Raw genomic sequence first — 26,432 nt, 5'->3', positions numbered from 1 at the left:
ATGTAATTCTTGCTGTCCTGGAACTCTTTTCATAGACCATTCAGGCATCAAACTCGATGAAATATGTAGGTGGGTTTTTCCTATCCTGACCGCCCACTCCTAACTAACCAACAGGGAATGTCTGTATAATTTATAAATATGCTGACAACAGTTCAGGCTTGTTATTAGCTATCTTGCAATTAAAATAACCCATATCTCTGATCTATGTTTTGCCATGTGGCTTGGTAACTTTTCTTGCTATGGCATGTTCATCTCCTTCTTTGAGTGTCTCTGGTGACTCTACTCTGACTGCAACTCTGCCTTCTTCCCACCAACATCTTCTTAGTCTGTTTCACCTGCTTAACCTCATCCTGCACCCCTGCAGGACAGTAAGGTCTTTCCTACCTAATGAGAGTTGTACACATATTCATCATGTACAAATAAGAATCTTCCACAGCATTTCCATCTTCTTGTCTAAGTAAATGGGAGACTTTACTTTTAACATAGTAAACTATATACAACAAAAACAGTTATTAAGTAAGAATTATGTTTATAATTTCTAGTCCATTTGTGTTTGGCAAATTTAGGGAAAGTACTATATTATCTACTTTTTCTTTGTGAGTCCAAAGTTTTGTACCTAATTCACTTTCTCTTACAAATAATGAAAACTATATCTATCTGGGGTCCAGCAAAGAACCCAGAAGGGTGTAATGTTACCTAATGACAGGAACATCTGGCTTTCTGGACAGCCAACCTAAGTTCTTCTGTGATGTTGAAGTTCTAACTTTGACCTACAGACCTAATATATATGACAACCTGTTTTTTTTTTTAGAAGCAGGAAGTTCTAAAGGGCTGTCCTACCCTGTCTTGGCAAAGTTCAGCAGTTGCCTTTCTTTGTTTCCTACTTGTCTAGGTTGGACATCATATTGCTAGCAGTTGAGACAAGTGTAGTTTCTTGTCCAAATGGCTAGATGTGTCATAAAGAAAGAGATTTCTCTGGGCAGTGGTGGCATTTACCTTTAATCCCAGTACTTGGGAGGTAGAAACAGGTGAATATCTATGAGTTCATGCCAAGCTTGATTTATAAAGCCAATTTCAGGACAGGTTTCAAAGGTACAGAAAAACTATGTCTCAAAATCTAAGAGAAAAAAAGAAAGAAAAGGAAGGAAGGAAGGAAGGAAGGAAGGAAGGAAGGAAGAGAATTCCATATGGAGTTTCTTCAATGGCCATCATCCTCTTTTGAAGTAGATTGGAGCCACCAGGAAGAGACATGTCTCCTGTTAATAAAAGAGTAAGTTATAAGAACATTTTAAATGTCATATTATGTGGATCTTTGAAGGATTTGAATATTACCTACCTATCTGAAGTATATCTTTCTATGGTTTTCAAAACCTAACTGACTATAAGTTTGAAGGTTACTGGTGATTATTAGACTACATTTCTTATTACCCTAAATAGCTTTTAAGGACTAAAACTTCATATTGTATAACTAAGCAAGTTGTATGGGCACATGCTATATAGGTAATACCTTAGGCAAAAAATAGAAACAGATCTGCTGTGTAAGGAAAATAAGATTAATTTGGTATCGATATACAAAAGTGTCTTAAAGCACAGTAGAAATGTATATACAGTATAAGAAAAACAACCTGAAATTTATATCAATATACAAAACTCCTTACCAATGTAAAAATTTAAGGTTAGTTGTTTTTTGGATTAAAGAAGTTTCAATAATCTACCTTTTATCTATCATTTTATATCATATTCCCCCTTTTTCCTGTAGAAGAGATCCCTGAATTTAATCTTCATTTTTAGCTTTTTTCTTGACCATTACCAGTAAGAACTTGTAACCAATCTCCCTTAAATGATAATAAGCATCCTATTTTTTGAGAAGGTGAACATTATTATCTAGACTACTTCCTGTTGTTTTGGTGCACTGACATCTTTGAGGAAACATTGAAAAAAATCAGGATAACTGTTAGATTGAGGCTGGAGTACTTTGTAGGGTGCACTGATGGGTAATGTCTTCTGCATAAATGTTTTCCTCATTAGTTAATGAATAAAACACTGATTGACTGATTCTCCAGACAGAAAGTGATGTAGCTTTTCAAATTAAATTAACCTATTTCTATTAATCTATGTATTGCCACATGGCTTGTGGCTTTACCTGTCCTTTAGCATGTTAGTCTTCATTTTCTGTAACATACAACAATGGCTATTTAACTGAATGTTTTGATAGCACAGGAAACAATACTATAATAGTGTAAAATTAGAAAAATTGTGGTCTTCAAAAAACGCAATTATGAGAAAATTCCTAACAATTTTAGAAAAACATTCTCAAAAATCCACTGGGTTACTAAAAGCTAGAATATTTACATTAGATGGTATTGATTTGGCTTCTGCACTTGGGGTCTTAATATTAAAAGAAAATGTGTAAAGAGCTTAATTTACAACAAACTAGTTAAAATGTTTGAGTATAATTTGTTCAAGAAGAACTTGGCATTGAGTGTGGAGAATAATGTGATGAAGGAAAACAACCTGGAATGAAAACACTAAAATTTCTCCCACTTCCATACCTCTAATAAAATAAGTAAATATAAAGAAAATTGCTTGGATGCTCCCCCTTGTATAGAAAAAATGTGATGCATTGAATAATGAGCCAAATAGTTAGAATGAAATATATACTGGAATTGTTTTTTTTAAAAAAATTCAATATATATTGTTCATTGAACATAACAGAGTGTGAACCAGGCAAGCTGGGGTTTTCTAATTGATCCTGTCTCAAACAAGAAAACAAACTCTTTTTTTTTTTTTATTTTTAGCTGTATGTGCATATACTTGAGATACGTCTTACTATAATACAATACAGACTTTTAAGCGAGCAAGGTCAGCCACTGCAGCCTGGTATAAGCGCTATTGAAATGCAAATCTCTCCAAATCTGGCAAAGATCTTTGTCTGGGTGAGAAGGCAGGGCCAGAAACCACTGTGCTGTGTCTTTAAGCACTTTGTAACCCTAAGGGAGGTGCTGCGGTCCCTCAGGCTTCACTAGCCAATCAGGACCTGAAGACCAACCTGCCAGTCAGGAGTGGTCTAGGCCTCTTCCAGGTGCCATGTTGAATGTTTGGCTTTGTCGTGGAGCAGGGCCAGTGGTTCTGGGTGCTGTGCTGTGAGGAGCTGTGAAGGAAGCATGGCCGAGGTGGGAAGCCCTGACAAGGTGAGCAATGGGCTGTGGGACTCAGAAGGGAAGAAGTTGTTGAGCCTTGAAAGCTGGTGTAGCAAGTCCTCCCAGGAACTGCTTCCCGCCCTGTAGCCAGATTAGGTGTCCTGTGAAGTCCCATGTGGTTCTTAGACTCCCTGGATGTGTAAGACCCTCGGAAAGCTGAGGCTTCCAGAATCTTAGTCCAGGACTGCGGCCACCCCAATCACAGAATGGAGGCGAAAGCTTGATGCAAATTGCATGAGGCTTTATTGTAGTTTAAGGAGCTAACCCCATGTTAGCTCGGGTCTTTGACCCACGCACCATGGTGGATGGCTAGCAAAGACAGTTTGAAGCCGCTGCGCACAGATCTTTATAGGGCAGCGTAAGGGGAGTGTCTAGGGGTACGCACAGGTTCAGGATTGGTGTGCCTCCAGGCTTGGAGGGTTTCCCCTGTGTTGATTGGTCAACTGGTTGTTATGGCCCATAGGCCCTCCCAGGGTGGTTGCTGTGCGCTTGTCCAAAAGCACACCCAGGGTCGTAAAGCATAGCACCACCAGCTAACTTCTGATTGGCTCCTTGTCACGAAACAGGCATCTGACTTTCTAGTGTCTAGGACAAGGTCATAGAAGCACGTGTTTGGCCATTATGGCTGCCAAAAGGGAAGCTGGTCCCTTCAGATGCAGGTGGCTGCCACTGAATAACTTGTCTCTGTAAACTGCACCTACACAGGGAGATGTGTGTAGAAATATTTTGACATCAAAGCCAGCAAGTCCTGTTCGTTTTCTCCTATAGAAAGCATAGTTCTTCCAGATGGGCAAGATACCTGATGACAACCCTGTGAAAAGGAAACACACTGTTGTGTTGGGGGCTATCCTGATCAATCAAGTCATCTGTGAGGCCATCCTATAAAGAGAAGATACCCAGGAAAAGGCTTAATAGTGCCAGGAACAGCCTGAGGCTTAGACCTTGGGAGCTTATCCTAAGAGCCTGATGGATTGAGAATGAAATTCATCTCATTTTCTGACACCAGGAATGTTCTTGCCAGAGTTGGTTATGGTCTAGGGTCAGGACCTGTGTGGTAGGCTTGCTTCAGATCCTGAGAATCCAACCACATGGAACTGTGATTATCAGTCCCAAAGCCACTGTGGGCTCAGTCAGTAATATTCTTGAGAAACCCTGTGCTCCCTTGTGCAGCATTGTTTGGTTGGCCTTCTGCTGAGTCTGTCCCACTGTGTGTCCGTTTCTACGGGCTTCAGAGAAGTTCCCATTTCCCCTCTGGAAGTAGTATACAACATGCTACCTTTTAAAGAAGCTTACTTGGCATGAGACAGGCTTGTGTGACATGTCCCCTGCCCAGCTTTGATTTGTTTTTACCTTCTACTTTTCCTTTCTCTCACCCCCTGGCACTTGCCCTTAAGGACTGTGTCCCTGAATTATGGCCTGCTCTCTCAAGTCACTGGTATACTTAAGGAATAATTCTTGGAATATCTTTACTGTGTAAATCTTCCATCTACTTATGCAGCTACACTTGCATTCTCCTGTCCCTATTTAAATTGTCCCCGGTTTTACTTGAAGCCTTAACCTAAAAGACACTTAAGGATGACAGTATATATGGAGTGAAAATCTGTTCTAGGCTCTCTCTTCTTTGAGCATTAGTGAGAGATGTACGCATGCTATCAGTATAGAGATTTTTCCTCATAATTTTTGAGTAATCTCTCCATTGAAAGGAGAGATTAATTCTAGAACCATTGCACTTCCAGCCTTTTAGAAAAATGTCTTTGAGACAAGCTCTCTAATGTCAACCTTGGTGACCTTAATACCATTCTGTGGCTCTCCTGGTGAACAACATTGCTGTCCTCTATTTTGCAACCTTAAAATTCTTAAATGACTGTGCCACCTCAGTCTTAAAATTACCCATTTGAGTCATGTATTCCTCTACCCATTGTACTCCTAGGAAAAGGAATTGCAGGTGGACCATGGATTCTGCCTTCAGACTAGTCTAGAAACAATCATGTATTGAGTAAACTTCAGAGGGAAACATGATAGACAGTCACCTGCTGGAGTAACCATTGGGAAAAGGATATGATTTGAGGCAGACAGAAGTGATTTTGTAATTTCACAGCATATATGAATTCATGCCATGTGAATGAAGACAAAGCTGCTTAGTGGGTGTACAAGTTGAAAGGGTTGGATTGAGCCATTGGATATTGAATTTACATAGGGAACTCTTCTATGCATATATGTCCAGTCCTGCTTGACACAGTGAAAATCAACTCAGAGGTTTGAGAAACAGGCCATTGCCTGTAACTCTGTGTCAGGTAACAGATCTCAGCATCCATCAGTCATGGTTTGATTCCTTTTCTCTCAGTTGCTGCTGGTTTTTATTTATGTTTGATCAATGCTTCCTGTATCTTAGGCTTACCTCACACTATATAATTAAGAATTGCTTTGAACACCTAATCCTGCCTCCGCTTCTCATTGCTGGGAAGGCAGTTCTGCTACTCCTTCCAGGCTGAGCCTTGAGTGGTCAGTAAAAAGGAAAAGAGATGAGTGAGTAAGTGTTCTCTAATCTCTCTGGCTTTTATTGGAAATTACAAATGAAGAGGAGTGTGGGCAAGTACTGAGCTCATTGAACAACTTTGAACCTGGTGTAGTGAAAGTGCAGAAAGGGACAGGCAGCCAGCAAGATGAGGGCTTTTTTGCTTTGACAATAATTAATATTAGCAGTGTGGAGTTATGTAATAAATTTTAGAGGACCAATAAATGTTCTGACTGACCAATAATTGGTGTCCATACACAAGATCAATGAAGCTTCTGGATAGAAAACTGACCTTATTATGGAAGCAAATTATTGCTTTACCCTACTTCTACCAAAAGGGAAGGTCTGGGGAAAATGTTGTGGCCATGTCTGAAAAACTGTTATTTTCCTGGTTTAAGATGCTCTGGTGGATAGAAATGGAATGAGTAATCTTTGGTACATGGTCATACAAATCCCTAGTCTCTAGAGTATATGACCATGAATCCTATTTCAACTTATGAAAACAATTCTTGGAGATTTTAAGTACATCATGTAGACAGTCATTTTCCTGCCCCAAGCCCTACCAGGATTCTTCCTTGTTCTCATTCATGGCCTCTTTTCTTTTTAACAACAGTTAAACAATAACCACAGTTGCTGTTGTAATGCAATGTCTTTTTGGCTATAAGACTTAAGATCTCTGAAGCAATGGGTTCCCTATGCTGGACCCTGAGTGGGTAAAGAATGTACACACAAAGGACCCTGTGCCTTGGAAGAGGAACAGGAAGTGCTGGGAGGATTACAAGAATTTCTAATAAAATTCCATGCCCCAGACTAGGGCTCTGTCTACTGGATTGGAAGGGCTGATCTGGGAAGGCCTGTGCTATGGGAGTCACTTGATCTCTGATCATTCTGTAGGGAAGATGCCAATGTCCTGAGGCACAGACAGCTGGGCCCTATCTACTGTGTTACTCTGGGGAAGGCTTAGCAATCACAAGCAGCAATAGAAGGGAACTTACAGAATCATTTTAGGGCTCTCCTCTGATACATCTGCAGGAAGCTGTGAGGGAGGCCACAAGCAATGACTTGGTGAGTATGTGTTCAGTGTCTTTACTGTCACAGAGCAGGAGGAGCTTTCTTGATGAGCTGCCACCATTGCTGGGACTGGGATAAATCATGAAACAGATTGGATTTTGTTGTCTATGTGGATTCCCTGAAGAGGGTGAGGTTCTATACCCTGGCTACCAGAGGCTATGATGCATATGTCACTGTCCAATGTACACACAGAGGCATCTCTTTTGGTGTACAATAGGAAGAGGAATTAGAAAAATGAAATTCTGGTTTGTAGAAGTTCTGAATGTTTCATTCCACTTTCAGGTTTGTGTTTAAATGTCACAGATAGTTCAGGAATGTGTAGAAAGCAGTGATGATGTTCATCCTTCAGCAATACATGATCAGAATTGTCTTAAGTTTCTACTATCAGCACCCATAGTGACTTGACTCAAGGAAGTTCAGTTCAAGGGGAGAAAAAAAATGTTCTGAACCGCAGAGGTGTTTCAGGTGTCCATGGTGTTTGGGTAGGTAGATAGGGTAGATTCCACTTCATCTAACATAATCCATGTGGAAGGAAATAGACATAAAATTATTTTTCTACATTGTTTTAATATTGGGCATCAGTAGGGCTGTGTTTGACTGAAATTATAGGGGGCTATGAGAATTTTTGGAGCTATACCAGAAGATCACCTCTATTTGCAGAGAGCTCTTGACATGGGTACCCCCTGTTTGGGAGATGTCAATAGCTGTAGTGTCAGAAACATAACAATCTAAGGCTCACTTTGCATTAATTTTGGGGAGATGCAAAGTATGTGTCTATTTAGTTTCTCTACACAAAGAATAATAGGTAGCTTCATAACATTGGGCAAAATCACAGTTTTCCTACCTGAGTTTTCTTTGGTCTTTTGATTAAAGTTTGGCAATACTTTTCTGCTTTTTTTTTTTTTTTTGGTTTTTTTCGAGACAGGGTTTCTCTGTGTAGCTTTGGAGCCTATCCTGGCACTCACTCTGGAGACCAGGCGGGCCTTGAACTCACAGAGATCCACCTGCCTCTGCCTTCAGGGTGCTGGGATTAAAGCCACCAACGCCCGGCTACTTTTCTGCTTTTGTCTTTATATTTTTCTTCTAATTCCTTTCATTCTTTCACAAGTATTGTACACATTTTTGATTGTTATAGCTTTTTTGTTAGTAAAGAAGGTAAAATGTGGCATCATATTTTTTCATAATCCTTTAACAAATTCTGAGTGTTTCTACTTTGTGTGTAGCTATGCAAACACGTATTCTGTTATAAGTTGTTGGGAATTTTCTTTGGATTGTACTCACTTCATGCTGTAAATTTTCCATATGGATGCCTCATGTTCCCAGGGATAATTTGTTTTATTTATTCATGTTTTGTTGTTGTTTTTTGCTCTGTGAAAGACAGTTTATTGGATGAAAACTACTATCAGGCTTAGCAGGTGGCTCATCACATATTCTTGGAAGGAATGATCTGTATTCTGATCTCAACATCCAAGGGGGAGACTTGTATCTGTAGGAGGAAGTTTCTATGTCCTGCCCCACCCTGCATCAGATTTCAAATAATTACTCACTTGGAGGTTTAAAATTACTTTCCAATGCCTGGCCAATTACTCAATCTTATTTTGATCTTACTTTTAACTACAGAATGCTGAAGTTTCTCCTCAGAATCCACCCTCCTTCCCAGAATTCTCTGTGTCTCTGTCTTTCCCACCTATGCTTCCTGCCTTGCTTCTATTGAATCAACTCTTTATTAGTTATTGAGAGTTTGTATGATCATAGTGTATAGAAGGATTATTCGATAGCATTTATCTCCTTTTTCTAACTAAAAAGGAATGTTTTAAGTTTATTTTTCTTTTTTATTTTAATCACTTTATTTATTTGGATTAGAAACAAGATTGTTTTACATAACAATCCCAGTTCCCTTCTCCCTCCTGTCCTCCCCTACCACCCCCAACTAAAACCCTACCTATCACATACCTTTTCTTCTATTCTTCACCTGACTCAACCTTTCTGCTCCCTCATGACCTCTGCATTCTTCCTCTTCTTCCCTTTTCATTCTCGTAGCTCCCTCCCCCCACTTGCCATGCTCCCAATTTGCTCAGGAGATCTTGACCCTTTCCCCTTCTCCAGGGGACAATGTATGCCTCTCTTAGGGTCCTCCTTGTTTACTAGCATCTATGGCAGTGTAGATTGTAGGCTGGTAATCCTTTACTCTATGTCTAAAATCCACATATGAGTGAGTACATATCATGTTTGTCTTTTTGTGATTGGGTTACCTGGCTCAGAATGGTTTCTTCGAGTTCCATCCATTTTCCTGCAAATTTCAAGATTCCATTGTTTTTTTTTTTTTTTTCTGCTGAGTAGTACTCCATTGTGTAAATGTACCACATTTTCTGTATCCATTCTTCAGTTGAGCGGCATCTAGGCTGCTTCCAGTTTCTGGTAAAAAGGAATGTTTTAACTTTAACATAGTAAAATTATGCGTAACAGAAATAGTTATCAAGTAAGAATTACAGTAACAATATCTAATCCATTTGCATTTGGCCAAATTAGAGAAAGTTCTATATTTTCTATATTATCTAAAGTCTGAAGTTTTGTACATAATTTACCTTCTAGCATAACAAAGGAAAACTATAACTAGGTAGTCTTTAACTCCTACAAAGACTCCAGAAGATTAAAATGTTACCAAATGACAGGGATATTAGGCTGCCTGAAAAGTCACCAAAAGTTCCTCTGTAACATTGGGGTATCCACCTTTGGCATTCAGGCCTAGAATTTCTGACATAATTTTTTCAGAAGCAGGAAAATTTTGAAGGCCTGTCCTACCTTGTCTTGGCAATGTTCATCAGTCCCTTTTATTGTGTCCTACTGGTGAATTTTGACAGTAAGTGTCATCAAGTCAAAGACACAAGTGATTTCTTTGCAATACTCATTTTTTGAATACTCATTCCCTTTTAGCAACATCTTAGTAAGGTTGCACTTTACACTAGGACATTTCAGGTTTCTGGTAGATGAATATAGAACAGGGGTGAATCCATAATCTGTGTAAGAACTTCAGTAAACATCTCATGAGTTCTTTATACCTAGTTTATTTGTTTGATTGGCAGTCTTAATATGTATCTCTTTCTGTCCTGGAACTCCTTTCATAGACCATTCTGGCATCCAAGACAATGACATATGTAGGTGGGGTTTTCCTATCCCAACCTCCCACTCCGAAATAACTAACATGGAATTTTAATAGTATGTGTAGATGCTCTGCTGATAGTTCAGGCTTGTTACTAGCTAACTCTTACATTTAAATTTTCCCATGTTTCTGATCTATGTTTCGCCATGTGGCTTGGTAACTTTTCTCAGTAGAGCATGTCCATCTTTCTTCTTTCTGTGTCTCTGGTGACTCTCCTCTGACTGAAAATTTGCCTTCTTCCCCCCAACATCCTTTAAGTCTTTTTCCTGCTTAACCACATTCTGCCCAGCTACAGGTCAGTAAGGTCTTTACTACCTAATGAGAGTTATACATACTTATAGTATTCAAAAAGACTGTTTTTCAGCATTTCTTCCTTCTTATCTAAGTAAAAAGGTTTTATTTTTAACACAGTACAACCTTATATAACAAAAACAGTTAAATAAGAATTAAATTTATAACAACTTCTCCATTTGTATTTGTCAAAATTAGGGTAAGTACTCTATTATCTACCTTATCTTTGTGAGTTCCAAGTTTTGTGCCTAATTTACTTTCTATATAACTAAGTAAAATTATAACTATCTGAGGTCCATCAAAGATCCCGGAGTGGTATAACATTACCTAATCACAGAGACTTCTGATTATCTAGACAGTCACCCTAGGTTCTTCTGTGATGTTGAGGCATCAAACTTTGACTTACAGACCTAAAATATCTGAGAGACTTTTTTTTTAGAAGCAGCAAGTTCTGCAGGGTTATCCTACCCTGTCTTGGCAAAAGTCAAAAGTTGCTTTACTTTGTGCCCTGCTTGTGCAGTTTGGACATCATATTCTTAGCAGTTGAAACTAGGGCAGTTTCTTTTCTTAATGGCTAGCTTTTGTCATAAAGAAAGAGAACTCGACAGACAGTGATGGCATACACCTTTATCCAAGCACTATGGAGGCATAGACAGGTGGATCTCTCTTAGTTAGAGGCCATCCTGGTCTATAGAGCAAGTTCTAGGACAGTTTCCAAAGCTAGACAGAAACTCTATCTTGAAAAAGAAAGAAAGGAAGGAAGGAAGGAAGGGAAAGAAAGGAAAGGAAAGAAGGAAGGGAGAGAGGGAGGGAGGAAGGAAGGAAGGAAGGAAGGAAAGTCCATATGGAGTTTTTTCAATGGCCATCATACTCTTTGAAGTAAATTGGTTTCACCATGAGCTGTTTTACATAATAAAGAAATAAAACTTCATAATACATAATTAAACAAGGTGTGTAGGTAAAGGCTGTATAGGTAATACCTTTAGCAAAAGTAGAAGAAAAAAATAAATTTAAATTGGTATCAGTTTACACAAATAAGTTTTTAAAAAGTTGAATGTATGTACAGTATAAGAAAAATAACCTTAAATTTGTATCATATCCCCCTTTGTTCCTTTAGATACCTGAATTTAATCTCCATTGTTTAGATTTTTTTCCTGACCATTACCATTAACAACTTGTAACCAATCTCCTTTAAATGATAATAAGCATCCATTAACTATGTTTTTGAGAAGGTGGACATCATTTCCTAGGCCACTTCCTGTTGTTTTGGTGCACTGACACCTTTGAGGAAATGTTGAAAAATCAGGATAATTGTTAGTTTGGGGCTGGAGTACTTTGTGAGGGTGCACTGATGGGTAATGTCTTCTGTATATATGTTTTCCTCATTACTTAATGAATAAAACACTGATTGGCTGATGGACCAGACAGGAAGTGATGTAGTTGAGCAGAAGCAGGATAAAAGCAGGGCCAAACAGGAAATCACTCTCTTCTCTGTGGAGATGCTGAGCAGTCATCATGTAGCAGGCAAAGGAGTTTCAAGTCTGGCATTTCCGTTAAGACTACGTGGAAGTATATGGATTAATAGAAGTGGGTTAAATAATTAAGGCAGAGCTAGCAAAGTAAGAAGCCCTCAACAACTGCCAACAGTAATATAATTAATATAGTGTCTGTATATTCATTTGGAGCTGATGTGTCATTGAGACCAGGTTTCTGGGCCAGAATGTGGGGGACAGTGTAAGCACACTTGTAGTCAGCTTCTAGCAGGTGTGGCTTACACTGTCCCCTACACCAGAAGACTCATGCTTGCAGTGGACCATCTTCAACAGCAACCTTGAAGCTGTTTTGGAAATAGAACTCACAAACTGCAACAGAGGCATTGTGTCTGTAGCCAGGATTTCAGGGTCTTCCCTGATGGAACCTAATTTTTTTTAAAGCTGGAATGAATTAATTGTCTGTCCTCTTCTGTGAAACTAAAAGCATAACTTCTCCCCCAAAAAGGTATATGTTTGGCTTAAGTTTTATATTCTGGATATTTCTAAAACATGTAGGTAGGTTTATTATATTGGCTTTCATTATCCTGTGTCTCTTAGCAGCCAAATAATTTAAATACAATACAATAACATATAGAATTAAGACTCTATTTCCCACCATTTAGTGGCTTTTTTCTTTTATAGTACTTATACTCTTTTTAAGGATTTCATTGCTTTAAAACTATAATTTTTTTTAATTGTCTGTACTTTGTCTTTACACTCACAAGCTCATGCATATGTTTAAACACACTCTAACCTGTTTAGAAGTTTTTTTCTCTGTCTCTCTCAGTCTTTCTTAACTGTATATCTGTAATCTCTTTCTAGTACAATAAGAATAATTTTAAACTGCTAAGCCAGCTGCTGCTGGTATAGCTTAGTTTAGTGCATGGCTGTAGTGCAAGGTGCCTGGTAGCTGGCACTTTCATAGGCAGCTGCTGGAAACCTTTTTCAGTACTGTGGCTGGCATGAGAAACATGAGACTAGGAAGCCAAGTTTCACATGTTTCTGTGAGTTTAGAAACCTTTTTAAAGCTCTTTCAGGTCTTACTGGGAATTCCAGTCCTTTGGAATGCAATTTGTAGGTGGAGGTTTCCTATCTCTACCACCCACTCCTTAATAACCAACACAGAATCTTAATATTATTTACAAATGCTTGGTCAACAACTCAAACTTGTTACTAGTTAACTTTTTCATTTACATTAACCCATATTTCTCGTCTATGCTTTGCCATGTGACTTGGTAACTTTTCTCAGCATGGAATGTCCATCTTTCTTCTCTCCATGTCTCTGGTAACTCTCTTTTGTCCTTCTTCTACCCAGCATCCTCTTAGTTTGGTTTTGCCCCTAACCTTTTCCTGCTCAGTTATGAGCCAGTGAGCTCTTTATTACCCAATGACAGTAATACATATTAGTAGTGTACGGAAAGACTTTTCGCAGTAGAAATACACCTGCCTGGCCTTCCTGAGTGCTGGGATTAAAGGCATGAGCCAAAACAACCACCTCACCCATCTTTTTTCTAGTTAGTAATTGTTCATATGATTTCCCTAATGTGTGACCAGTATTATTGACCTGCTTAATTGTCATGCTCCTTATGTCTCTTAAGATACATTTACCTTGAAAGGCTATATTCTGTTCAAAATATGTAGAAATGACAGAGGTGAGTATCATTATTCGGTTTCCTTCTAAAATGATGTGATTTCACTAGAACTTCTGTCATGAAATAAGTGCGAAATGCATCAGAAGTATATGAATATATTTTAAAGAAGTATATATTTACAGTGTTGTCAATATCATGCTTTCTGTTGTACATTGTACTGGGATATTTTAGAATGCAGTGACTTATGATGATGTGCATGTAAATTTCACGTCGGATGAGTGGGCTTTGATGGATACTTCCCAGAAGAATCTCTACAAAGAAGTGATGCGGGATACCTACAGGAACCTCACTGACATAGGTAAGACTATGAATTCATAGTCCTTTTTTTTTTTAAATAAGGACAACTCTTTCTTGGTAATTGATTCTCTTTTGTAATTTTGATTGAGAAAGAGGAAGAATATTGTCAATAAATCAGTCATAGTTATGAGGTTCAATGAAAGTACCATTTTAAATTTTGCATAATAACTGAAATGTTTCATATATTTTCTGGTATTATAATTTAGGCTACAATTGGGAAGACAATAATATTGAAGAACCTGATCAAATATCTACACAACATGGAAGGTAATTTTCATGCACAGCTCATATAAATGTGCCTCTGAAGAAATTTTAGTGTGTCCTGGAAGTTCTAAAGAGAAGCAATAGTGTAAACAAGCACAGCTTTATATATTTACAATTTATTGATAACTAAATTAGCACTAAACCATGTACTTCAATGTCAGGTAGTAAATTTGTATTTGAAATGCATTCCACATAGAAAGAAGACAAAGAAACAATACCTTATCTGATATCACAATTTGAATCATAGCCCTATGTGAGCTATGCCCTAGAACTTCCAATGAATTTTGTTTCATAATACCAAGATATTTCAAGATGTACACATTTGATAGGTAACTCATATATGTTCAAGGTTTTCTAATAAGAAAGTAGTCAAGAGTAAAGCTAGTATTATTCATATACATTTATTGACTTTGCTAAGTGTAGTAATATGGACAGTTTTTGAGAATCAAAAATGTTCTTCTGGAGAACTGTGTGAAGGTGATATGGAAACCTTTCCTTTGTTAGGTATATCATGTGACACAATGGATACAATCCATTGAAGCATGTGGATATGCAAAGAAGCAACATATCTCTGTCTCCAGATCAAGTAGAAAATATATTAGTCTCCACTTTGAGTATACCTTCTGAATGTAATATAAGTTTACAATTAATTGGTTTTTCAACTTCATTGGGAATACATCAACAAACTGACACTGCAGAAAAGCCCTATGCATACTAGGAACGTGAAAATTCTTTTGATTATCCTGGTTCTTTTTGCAAATTAAATATGACTCAGTATAGAAAAATTGATGAAAGCAGTGTAGTAAACTTTGAGTTCTTCCTGTTCTCTTAATATATGTGAAAAACCTAATATAGAAAAGGAATGCTCTATGCGGGAGTATCTATCTAGAGTTTCTCTTGCTGTGAAGAGACACTAAGACCACAGTGTTTACATCCACAATGACTCTTATAAATGAAAGCATTTAATAGGGACTGGTTTAGAGTTGTAGAGACTTAGTCTATTATCATTATGGCAGAAAACATGGTGGCATGCAAACATAAATGGTGCTGAAGAGGAAGATGAGTTCTGCCTCTTTATCTGCAGGTAGCAGAAAGAGATGGTGTGACACCCTGGGCATAGCCTCAGCATATAAAACTTCAAAGCCAATCTCTATGGTGACATACTTCTTCCATCAAGATCACACCTGCTCAAACAAAGCCACATATTCTAATAGAGGCATTACCTATCAGGCAAGCATTCCAACACATGAGACTATGGGGATTATAGCTATTCCAATACCACAGTGAACTGTGTTAATAAAGACCTCCACTAACACAGGCATCTTTAAAGATGCAAAACAGCCCATAATGAAGGGGAGCACTGTAGATGTAAACAAAATGAAACCCTTAAGATGTAATTTCTTTTATAAGTAGTCTAATTATAAAATTAATTTTTATGGTAAAATGATTCATCAGTGTAATAAACATGGTAGAGCATTTACATTAACAATTATTTTCACAGGCATGAAAAGATTCAATCTGAAGAAGAATCCTCTCAGTATATTAGGTGTGGTAAAGCCTTTGAATGTCATAGTTATCTACAAATGCAGAAAAGAACACATACTAGAGAGAAATCTTTTGAATATACTCAATGTGGTAAAGTCTTTGCAAGTCACAGTTATCTACAAATACATGAAAGAATACATACTGGAGAGAAACCTTACAAATGTAATCAATGTGATAAAGGTTTTTCACACTGCCGTAGTCTTCAACACCATAAAAAAACTCATATTGGAGAGAAACTCTACCAATGCAATCAATGTGATAAAGCCTTTACACAACAGAGTAATCTCCGAGTACATGAAAGAACACATACTGGAGAGAAGCCCTATGAATGTAATCGATGTGGTAAAGCATTTGCATATTGCAGTAATCTGCAAAGACATGAAAGAACACATACGGGAAAGAAACCATACAAATGTAATCAATGTGATAAAGCCTTTACACAGCACAGTGGTCTTAAACACCATAAAAGAACACATTCTGGAGAGAAACCTTATGAATGTACTCTATGTGGTAAATGCTTTGCACAACACAGTTATCTTCGACACCATAATAGAACACATATTGGAGAGAAACCCTACCAATGCAATCAGTGTGATAAAGCCTTTACACAACAGAGTAATCTCCGAGTACATGAAAGAACACATACTGGAGAGAAACCTTATGAATGCAATCAGTGTGGTAAAGCCTTTGCCTATTGCCAAAATCTCAAAATTCATGAAAGGAGACATACTGGAGAGAAACCATACAAATGTGATCAATGTGATAAAGCTTTTGCACACCACAGTAGTCTTCAGCACCATAAAATAACACATGCTGGAGAGAAACACTACATATGTAATCAATGTGGTAAAGCCTTTGCACGTCATGATAATTTTCAACAGCATAAAAGAACACATACTGGACAGAAACCCTACAAATGTAATCAATGTGATAAAGCTTTTGGACACCACAATAGTCTTCAACGCCATAAAAGAATACATAATGGAGAGAAATCCTACAAATGTAATCAATGAAATAAAGCCTTTTTGTGACACCATCCTCTTCAAACACATAAAAGAATTCATTCTGGAGAGAAAATTAATTAATATAATTAATGTGACCTATGTAATCAATGCAACAAAGCCTTTATGCACAGAGTTGTCTCTGAATATATAAAAGAAGACATGCTGGATTGAAATCTATGAATTTAAACAATGTGGTAAATTCTTTGCATGTATCAGTAATCTTTGAAATCATGAGAAAAATAAAACTTCAGAGAAACCTGATAAATGTAGTAAGCATGGTATTGTTTTAAAGTTCATGCTAGTTTTCATACAAGACTATTACCTGTAGTGTTTAACCAATCTGTTCAAATATTTGCATGTAATAATAATCTTTGAGGACACGAAATAAACATTGAAGGCAGTGTGAGTATGATGTCTTTTATAAGATCATTAGCTAATGCAATTACATTCAGTTATACAAAATTAGTTATTCTGCAGGAAAAAATCTGAAGTGTCAACAGTCCATTCATGATGCTGCCATTCTTTATATTGTTTGTACATGCAAATTGATATGGACAAAAGCCTCTTAATGTAAATAAGATAACCTTTTTAGATTTCATACTTCTCTTCAATTACATGAAATAACTAATCTCCAGGTTTAAAATTTAATGGATGCATATTAGTGCCTTTCTTGATTCTGTGATATAGAATAATGTCTAAGGCAGTTTATGAAAGACTTTAAATTGGATTATGGTTGCAAGATCACCATGAAAGTGGCTTGGCAAGAAGTTTCATACATGGCAGCCAAAGCAGGAAGCTTAGAGCTCACATTCTCAATCTGCAGCATGAAGTAGAGAGTGGCTATTGGAAATGGTGTGCGGATATAAACTCTCAAAGCCATCCCCAGTGACATATTTTCTCCAGCAGGATAGTACTTTCTAAATCTCCCCAAATGATACCACCTACTGAAGATTGCTTTCTATGACTTAAAGCCTTACATGTTTGTTTTCTGTGTCATGAAGCAATACATGATGAGGAAAACTTTGCCTTTAGATCATAGGTACAGGAATGAATACTTATATGAGAAAAACACTCATGAGTAAAGATTTGATTAATGAATTGTTTTAATTTTAATCTTATGATTTCAGTGTGTCTTTATGTAGGCATGTGCTTGTGTATAGGCATGCTGTATCTCAAGAACGTGAGACCTCTTGTTGTAGGAATCAGAAGTGGCCAAAAACCCAATTTTGTTCCTGGGAATGAACTTAACTGCTTGGCCTTGTCTCAAGCCCTGAAACTATTTTAAAACCTTTATACATCATACATTTTTTAAAAAATATACCTCAGATCTACAAAGATAACACCAACTAACAATCTAAGCAACAGAGGAGAAGCTACATTAAATGCCATCCCCTGATAATGCGATTGATGACTGTCTTATATGCCATCCTATAGCCTTCATCCAGCAGCTGGTGGAAGTAGAAGCAGACACCCACAACTAATCATTGAACTGAACTGGAATCCAGTTGCAGAGAAAAACGAGTGATGGGCAAAGGGGTCCAGACCAGGCTGGTGAAACCCACAGAAACAGCTGACCTGAACAATGTGGAGCTCTTAGTCCCCAGACTGATAGCTGGGATACCAGCATGGGACTGATCCAGACCCCAGGAACGTGGGTTTCAGTGAAGAGACCTCAGAAATCTATGGGACCTTCTGTAATAGTTCAGTACTTTTCTTTGCATAGGTGTGAACTTTGGGAGCCCAATTTACATACAGGGAAATTCCCTGAGCCAAGACACATGGGGGTGGGCCTACCCCCTATCCCAAAGGATATGATAGACTCTGATGACCCCCCCCATGGAAGGCTTCACCATCCATGGGGAGCAAAAAGGATATGTGATAAGTAGGGTTTTAGTTGAGGATGGGATGGTAGGGGGGAAGAGAGGGAGTGGGAACTGGGATTGACATGTAAACAATCTTGTTTCTAATTCAAATTAAAAAAATAAATATCATTTCTCAAGTAAAAAAAAAAAAGAATGCACCTCAGGGGCCTTGAATTCAAAATGACCCTCCTGTTTCTGACTCTTGAGTGCTGGTATTACAGGTACACACTGCCATGCCTAACCTGACTTATATTCTTTTTAAGACTTATTTATTATGTATACAGTGTTCTGTGTACAGGTTTTCTCCACAACATATGAGGGCACTGTATCTCATTTTACATGACTGTGGCCCGCCATTTGATTGCTGGGAATTGAACTCAGGACCTCTGGAAGAGCAGTTAATGCTCTTAACATCTGAGCCATCTCTCCAGACCCCTTTATATCATCATGATGTCAGGAAACTGAAAAGAACTTGTACATGATTTTTTAAAGCCTATTCAAGTAAATTATTTTCTAAAGAATTTAGAAATCTCAGTTACCTTCAGTTTCAAGAAAAAAAAATCTTCTTTCATATTTTTTGTAACCTTAAAGAAAGTAATTCTTTTGCCATGTTCACCAAAGTGTAATGATGAAGATCAACAATTGCAATTGTGGTTTGTATTTTGAAACATTTGGAGTAGTCATTGAAGATTGCCCTATTTTTGTCAAATCCATTTACTGCAATTTTTGGCAAGTTCTTATATTCCTTCTGTGGCTTCTGTTCATCTTCTATTGTAGTTTTGCATGGTTGATAGGTGTTTCTCTGTTGCAATGTATAGAATGGGATGCCTGTCACCTAATGGTCCTTTATTTATTTAAATATCAGGCAATGTTCAATCACAACTTTCAAGTAAGTGTGTCTGTGAAAGTGTGTTGTTGTTTATGGTTTTGCTTTCCATGTTTTCATACATTTCCATGGGTCCTTTTGTTATCCAGTATTACTTGGATGCCAGTGATTACACAGGGCTACAACTGAACTCCTGCTTCTCATGTTTGGGCCTCCTGAGTACAAGTACAAGTCCAGTGATAGAAGTTGTGCCCCTAAAGTGTGCTGTTTTGTCAAAAATTTTAGCGTTATATGTCAAAGTGCTTAATAGAAGAGAACAACATCAAATACCTAATGTGTGTATCAGCCAGGCATTGGTGGCGCACGCCTTTAATCCCAGCACTTGGGAGGCAGAGGCAGGTGGATCTCTGTGAGTTTGAGGCCAGCCTGGTCTCCATCTCGAGTGCCAGGATAGGCTCCAAAGCTACACAGAGAAACCCTGTCTCAAAAAACAAAAACAAAAACAAAAAACAAACAAACAAACAAACAAAAAAACCTAATGTGTGTATCCAAATCCTCATTTTCATCTGTATGGTAGAGATGTTATAAAATAGTATAAGAAGCAATCATCTATATATTGCATGACATAGCTTGATGAGCTATGGATATGTTTCTATTCTTTTGTGTTCATGCCTCTTCATGTCCCCATTACTTATCCACTTGGTACTTCACCTTTAAGTACTACCTTTTGAGATGTCTTGAGATGTTAGATAATGCAATGGCAATGACATTTATTTTTAAAAAGCAAAAACATTTGTATGTCCTAATTGTGTGTCCCTAATGTGATTTTTGTTTTATGGGCCATGGCAGATATTTGGAATCTGGAAGACTATTTTGAGGGATATTCTTTAGGCCATCCTCATATGCTGATCAAGGTCAGGTTTCTGCCTTGCACACCACAGACATTTCCCACTGAGCTGTCTCCTTGATGCTCAAATAAGATTAGGTGAAATATTATATCAGGAATATTTTGGAATCTTTTCAGATTGTAAAAATATTGTTATCTAAGGATCGAGGATAATAGTACAATTGCTATAATAAATCACATTTGTTGATGAAAATTATATCCTGCTATCTTTTGTTTAGATCATGTTAGTTTATTCTGAGGACTAAACCCTTTTTCATAGCCCTTTCTCAGAACCACGGATGAACACCACATAATGGCTCAATATGTAAATTTTGTTTCTGGTAGTCCTCATTTGTGTTCAATCTCTGGAAGACCCATTTTACTCCTACAAATATTTCTCTTACTTCTATGCTTGGCCTGAGGCATATACACACTCGTGCATCAGCACACACATGAAGAATTTTTCAATCCAAAAATGGGCCACTGAGGTCACATTCAGTCAAACAACTCCCTGGGTTTCATCTCCAGGACTCACATGGGAGAAGTAGATACAGACAACTCTAAGGTGTTCTCTCAATTCCACATACCACAATATAGGTATATATACACACAAGCATCATTCAAACATTTTATAATAGACGTTAACAAAGCTAAGAAAATAATTATTGAGAACATATTAATTGATTTGTAAATTTAAACTATTATAGATTTTCTAGAAGTATTACTGATCATCAAAACAATGATGGCACCTTTTAAATATCTCATTTCATCATTTCATTCTCTGATTTATATATAGGTCATTAAAAAACATCTCACATAGCTATTGTACATTCCTGTAATCCCAGCAATTGGCAGATAGTAGGAGACCAATCTCTTTCAGTTTGTGGCCAACTTGTTCTGCCTAGTGAGTTACAGAACATCCATGGCTTTGTAGAATTCTCTTGTCTTCAAATAAGTAGAAAAAAGAAAGAGCATACCTCCAATTATAAATTTTCCTAATATAATGTGGTTGGACTCTGACTGAAATCAATATAAACTTATACTTGCTGAAAGAAGTTTCTGAGCCCAAGTCTCCAGAAAAGGTAGGAAGAGAGATGGACAGCTATCTGCACAAGAGTTCAGTGACCTGGGGTAGATATGATGCAATGAAGACTGAGTGACCACTTCTTTCAAAAAGTGGGCCCAGATAGCCTGGGCTGTTTTTATTTATGAAGTTTCAATTATATGCATGAACAGTTTTAAAATCAGTTTTTACTCCCTAAGTTTCTAAAAATGATCACAACAACTACAAGTTTGTTCTCTTGCCTCTTGTCCTCTATCTTCTCCACCAGTCACCATTACCCATAAGCAATGTTGCAAACCAACAAAGACATTTGTAACTAGGCACAACTGCAAGGTAGCACAGTGTGCCTAGTTAGCAGCATTTGTAGTTACAGTGTCATGAAGGCTGAGAGACAGTTTCCTCTTGAGCGATTAATATTTACATCTGGTAGAATTCTCACCAAGAACTCACCTGCTGAAGCTGGATCACTTCATACTGCCTTCTTTTCTACTCTATCTCCTCTGGGGATATACCAGGGTTTTTATTTTATTCTATAAGCAACATAACTGAGGAATCTACTCTTACATGTTGGCAGGATTTATCACTTATTTTCATGTACTGCTCCCAACTTGTTAGTTTATTGGCCCAGCTATTTGAGACTGTGTGTTTCTGTGATTCTGCTTTATCCCCTGTCTTTATACTGATCCCATTAACTCCTGATATGATCTGTTTATTTGTATTTTCCTATATTTTTGTGGTTAAAATCATTCACTCCAGAACAGTTATGCAAACATGTAATATTAAAATTCATGAACTATCATGACTTTAACACTAGTTAAACTGACAACATCCTGTTATTAAGAAGCCTGATTTCATGGACATGCCTGAAACATCAAGGTCTTTAGAGGATGAATCAGGTTGGGTGGACATTTTAACAACATCCCCTCTGACTCACTCAGAGGAGAGACATGAGGGTGAAATTTTCCTTTTGTCCTAGCTATTTTATCTGTGACTGAGAAGGAGACAATAAGGGCAGTTAGCAATATACTTTGTTTAGGAAAAGAAACAAAATGAAGTGACACATATGCCCCTGGCTCATGCTCAGAATTATTCACTAAAGTCTCCACAGTGGGTCAGGATCTCCAGGGTCTTGTCACAAGGAGAGTCATGTTCCTCAGTGAAGTCACATGACTTCTTCCACAAATATACAAAAAATGATCAAGAGAGAAAAGGATAATACATGTCCTTTAAAGGGGGCTGGACACTTAACCAAAGCCACAAAGCCTGTGCTGATCTCAAATATGGTAAATAGGCAGAAATGGGAGACCACATGGACAAAGTCAGATGGACCCCTGCTTTCTCTCTTTTCTTTCAAAGCAGAGAAAAGGACCTGCAGGCATGGATACTGACTTGTCTGAATACTGACAGTGTCACATTCTGCTTCCCTGAGGCCTGCGATGCCTTCCCTTAGGAGTCCTCAGCAATGGTGATCTCAGATGACATTGAGGTTTTTAACTGAAACTTAAACATAAGTCACTGTGAGACTAGGGAAATCAACCATTTACAAAGAGCTGGGAGCATCAAGGAACTGCTAAGGAGGAAGCTAGAGGACTGCAAGTCCAGACAGCAGTGCTTGGGGTGTACCTGAGGACAAGCGAGCTCCCACTGCACTCTATCTGCCCAGCTGTGCTGAGTCAGCCCCTGACGGGTCTTCCACTGTCCTTATTTTTGCAAACTACAGTGTAGCTGCCAGTGATGGCACCTTGAAGGCTTCCTGTGTTGTTACCCATTTGTTCCTTCAAGCTCCCTATTCCCCACCCAGATATCCCTGAAACCTGCCTGCCTGGTAGGAATACAGACATCCTAAAGAGACATTTGTATCTCTCCTTTTCACTAACAACTATTGAAACAGTGGACCCCATGAAATTCAAATTTTCCCAAATATCATTCTGGGAAAAGATTGAGTCCCATAGATGAGAACATGTATGCTTAAGAAACATTTACTCACTATCTGGATCCCTTGCAGGACAGAAAACAGGAGGATTTGGATGGGGTTTAGAGATGGGGAAAAGGTATTCTATTCCGGCTTGGGTGCATTATGTAGTTTTGCATATCTTTTCTCTGCTATTTAAACTTGTTAGGAACCCAAGAATGAATTGGTTACCTTATATCTTAACAAGTGTTCCAATTAGTCACACTGGAAAAAAATCATATTTCCAGTTATTGTTAATAATTTATTTTACTTAGCTTTTATAATTTGTTCTATTTTTACTTAAAGAATATTCTCACGTTGGCAGGCCTGGAACTAACCAGATAGACTTCTATGTTCTAGAACATCAGAGAGACTTTTTCACCTTGCCTTCAGAGTACCTAAATTACAGGTGGGCACATCACAGCATCTAACTTACGTTCTTTTTCTTTGTTTTTCAAGACAAAGTTTCTTTGTGTGGTCTTGAACCTAACTGTGTACACAAGGTTGATTAATTCCATCCCCCAGCCTCTTCTTCCCAGCTTCAGGGATTAAGGTCAAATGCCAACACTGCCTGGAATAAGTTGGTTTTTTAATTAGCTTAATAAGGAGGAGTGCTTGAGCCTGGATAGTTAGGGTAGTTAGGGCACAAGCTCTGATACTAACACCTGTATTGGAATAGTTCCATCAAATACAACCCTCCTGCCTTACTGTTTTCTAACAATGAGCAGTATTGTTTTTCTTTCCAACTGAGTCTGTTCTAACTCATCAAGGAACTAGGGCAGAATTCTGTCCTTATTCTACCAATGGTGAAACCCAAGTTCACAAGATACGTGAATTTTTAACATACTTAAATGTAAGAGCTAATCTGACACATCTTGTCAATCTAATGAATCATTAAATGAAACTGAAGCTGGGCATGGTAGAAAATTCAGGATTTCAAAGTCATCCAAGGTGACTATTGCTAATGCAGTATGCTATGAGGCCCACAGGACCAAGGGAGAGTGTGATTGGCTCAGGCTGGTGTTCACAGTCCTCCCTGCAACTCCAGAATTTCAGGGCCATGGCAGCAGCAAATGTCAGCTGAGGCATTTACACCCCAAGTTTTATAATTTCAATAATATTTCCTGTCCAAGGTGGCCTAGGTCAGTTTGGGGTCAGTCTCCTGTTGCGCATTAAAGACTTGGATTCTCCTACATGTGGGAGCTTTCCCTCAGGCAGGGATGAGCTCCCTAACTGCATACCCAGTGCAATGTGTTCAGCCCAGAAACCATAAACTCTCAACCAAAAGAAATGGGCACATCAGGATGTATTCATGTGTTCAAACATACATATTCATGCATATTTAACAATGAAGACATTGGAAGTGATTGAGGAAGGGATGGAAAAAGAACAAGGAAGGGGGAATTGATGTAATTCATCTTAATTAAAATAAATTTTAAATAAAAAGGCAGATGGACAGCTTAGTAGCTAAGAGCACTGTATATTGTTACAGAGGACACAGGTTCTATTCCCCCAAAAAACAGTTAGCTGCCTATCTCCTGGTACTCTAGTCCCAAGGGATCTGATGGCCCCTTCTGGTCCCTGTAGGGATTGTACATGGATGCATGCAGGCCAACACCCATATATGTAAAATACAAATACAATTTAAAAAGGGTATTCTCTATAGTGATGTCACAGGCCTGAAACAGACAGCAGCCAAAGCTAGTGAAAATGAACTTCTGATTACATGGAAGCAGCCATGACGTTCCTTTAAGCCATCCTACTCTGAGGCACAAGAAGCCTTATTCTGAGTATAAAATATAGTTTCTAGTGTGCTTATGGGTGAATTTTCCTTGATTTCCTTTCTTATATTTGTATTCTCAGCCCCTGGTGTGTGAGAATTGTGACATTGATATATGATCTAAAAGATTAATTTTGCTGTGTAAATCTCCATCTGCCTGAGTTGATCCCGACCCTACTTAAATTGTTTAAAGTATAGCCTGTGGCCTGAACCTAAAACAGAATTAAGCATATGTGGAATGGAAAACATGGTATAGGCTGGCTCCTCTTTTAGCCTTAGTCACTGCTCAATGCATGCTGTTAAATAAACAGATTTTTTAAAAAATTCAACTTTTAAGTGTGTGTAAAGATTTCTCTGTCAGGTGATGGTGGTGCTACCCTTTAATCCCACCACTCAGGAGTCAGAGGCAGGCAGATCTCTGAGTTCATGACCAGCATGGTCTACAAGAGCAAGTTCCAGGACAGCCTCCAAAGTCACAGAAAAACCCTGTCTCGAAAAAACAAAAACAAACAAAAATAACAACAACAACAAACCCTGTCCCGATTTCTCCATGGGAATACATATTAATTGTAGAGCATCAGTACCTCCATTCTTTTAAAATAATTGTTTATGAGAGAAGCTTTCCTTTGTTGACAAAATACTCTTGATCCCAATCTATTGGTCCTAGCCCAATGACCTTTTGACACTGTTATTAAACCAATGAAATCCTTAAAGAACTTTATACCCACTTAGTTTTAAAATTTCTTTTTGGAGTCATTTAGTCAAATGCCCATTTTAGTAACAGGAAATAGATTTGTGTGTGGCACATGGCTTCTGCCTTCAGACAAGTATAGAAGGAATACCATGCTGTGTATACAAAGGGGAAAACAGGGTAGGCAATCATCTGCTGAAGTCACCATTATGAAAAACGACCTGATTGTGGCAGGAGAAGTGATTGTCCAATTTCCCAGCATGTATTAATTCATGTCATGTGAATGAAGACTGACCACATTGGTGGATATATACTTGGCAAATGTTAGCTTGAACCACACAATGTTAACTTGCCAATTAGGGACCTGTCCTATGCAGATATGTTCTATTTTGTTTGACCCAGTTAAGGCCATTGGTTGTAGCTGTGTGTCCCGTTACAGGTCTCAGCAGCAATAACTGCATACAGGGTAAGATGAATCAGTATCTCGTTAATGCAATTCCCTCCACCAGAGAATGGCTTGCCCTTTTTCAAAGTCAGTAGAGCTATGTGACTTTTTTCACTTATATCCAACTTTCTTAAAAGTCAATTATTAGTTTCACTTTGTAAGTTTGATTTCATTAACTGCATCTCTTCTCCAGGCTTTTATTTGCCTTAATTCTACAATATTTCCTGGTCACTAATAATTTCTTTTCATTTTTCTCACGTACTGTTGATTATTTATTTCTGTTGAGAGCAATGTCTCCTGTAGCTCTGGGTTTGCCTCATGCCATGTAATTGAGGACTGCTTTGAACATCTAATCCTGACTCTGTTGCCCAGTGCTGTGGAGACAGACCTGCAACTC

General features: G+C 38.0%; 2 protein-coding genes across 2 annotated transcripts; both read left to right on the top strand.

Moving 5' to 3' along the window:
• The first annotated feature begins 3,164 nt into the window (after positions 1 to 3,164).
• On the top strand, positions 3,165 to 13,989 carry LOC100751059 (zinc finger protein 431-like). Its single transcript, XM_035451450.1, has 3 exons — positions 3,165 to 3,191; positions 13,593 to 13,719; positions 13,925 to 13,989. The coding sequence occupies exons 1-3, from the start codon at positions 3,165 to 3,167 to the stop codon at positions 13,987 to 13,989; spliced, it is 219 nt and encodes a 72-aa protein (XP_035307341.1).
• A 1,496-nt stretch (positions 13,990 to 15,485) lies between these two features.
• Positions 15,486 to 22,893, top strand: LOC118239536 (zinc finger protein 844-like). The gene is given in 3 exon segments (XM_035451449.1): positions 15,486 to 16,548; positions 16,733 to 16,809; positions 22,696 to 22,893. Coding segments are annotated over 3 exon segments (1,338 nt in total).
• The last annotated feature ends 3,539 nt before the right edge of the window (positions 22,894 to 26,432 follow it).

The sequence above is a fragment of the Cricetulus griseus genome, assembly GCF_003668045.3.
Source record: "Cricetulus griseus strain 17A/GY chromosome 1 unlocalized genomic scaffold, alternate assembly CriGri-PICRH-1.0 chr1_0, whole genome shotgun sequence".
NCBI lineage: Eukaryota > Metazoa > Chordata > Mammalia > Rodentia > Cricetidae > Cricetulus > Cricetulus griseus.
This window is presented reverse-complemented; position numbering and strand designations above follow the sequence as displayed.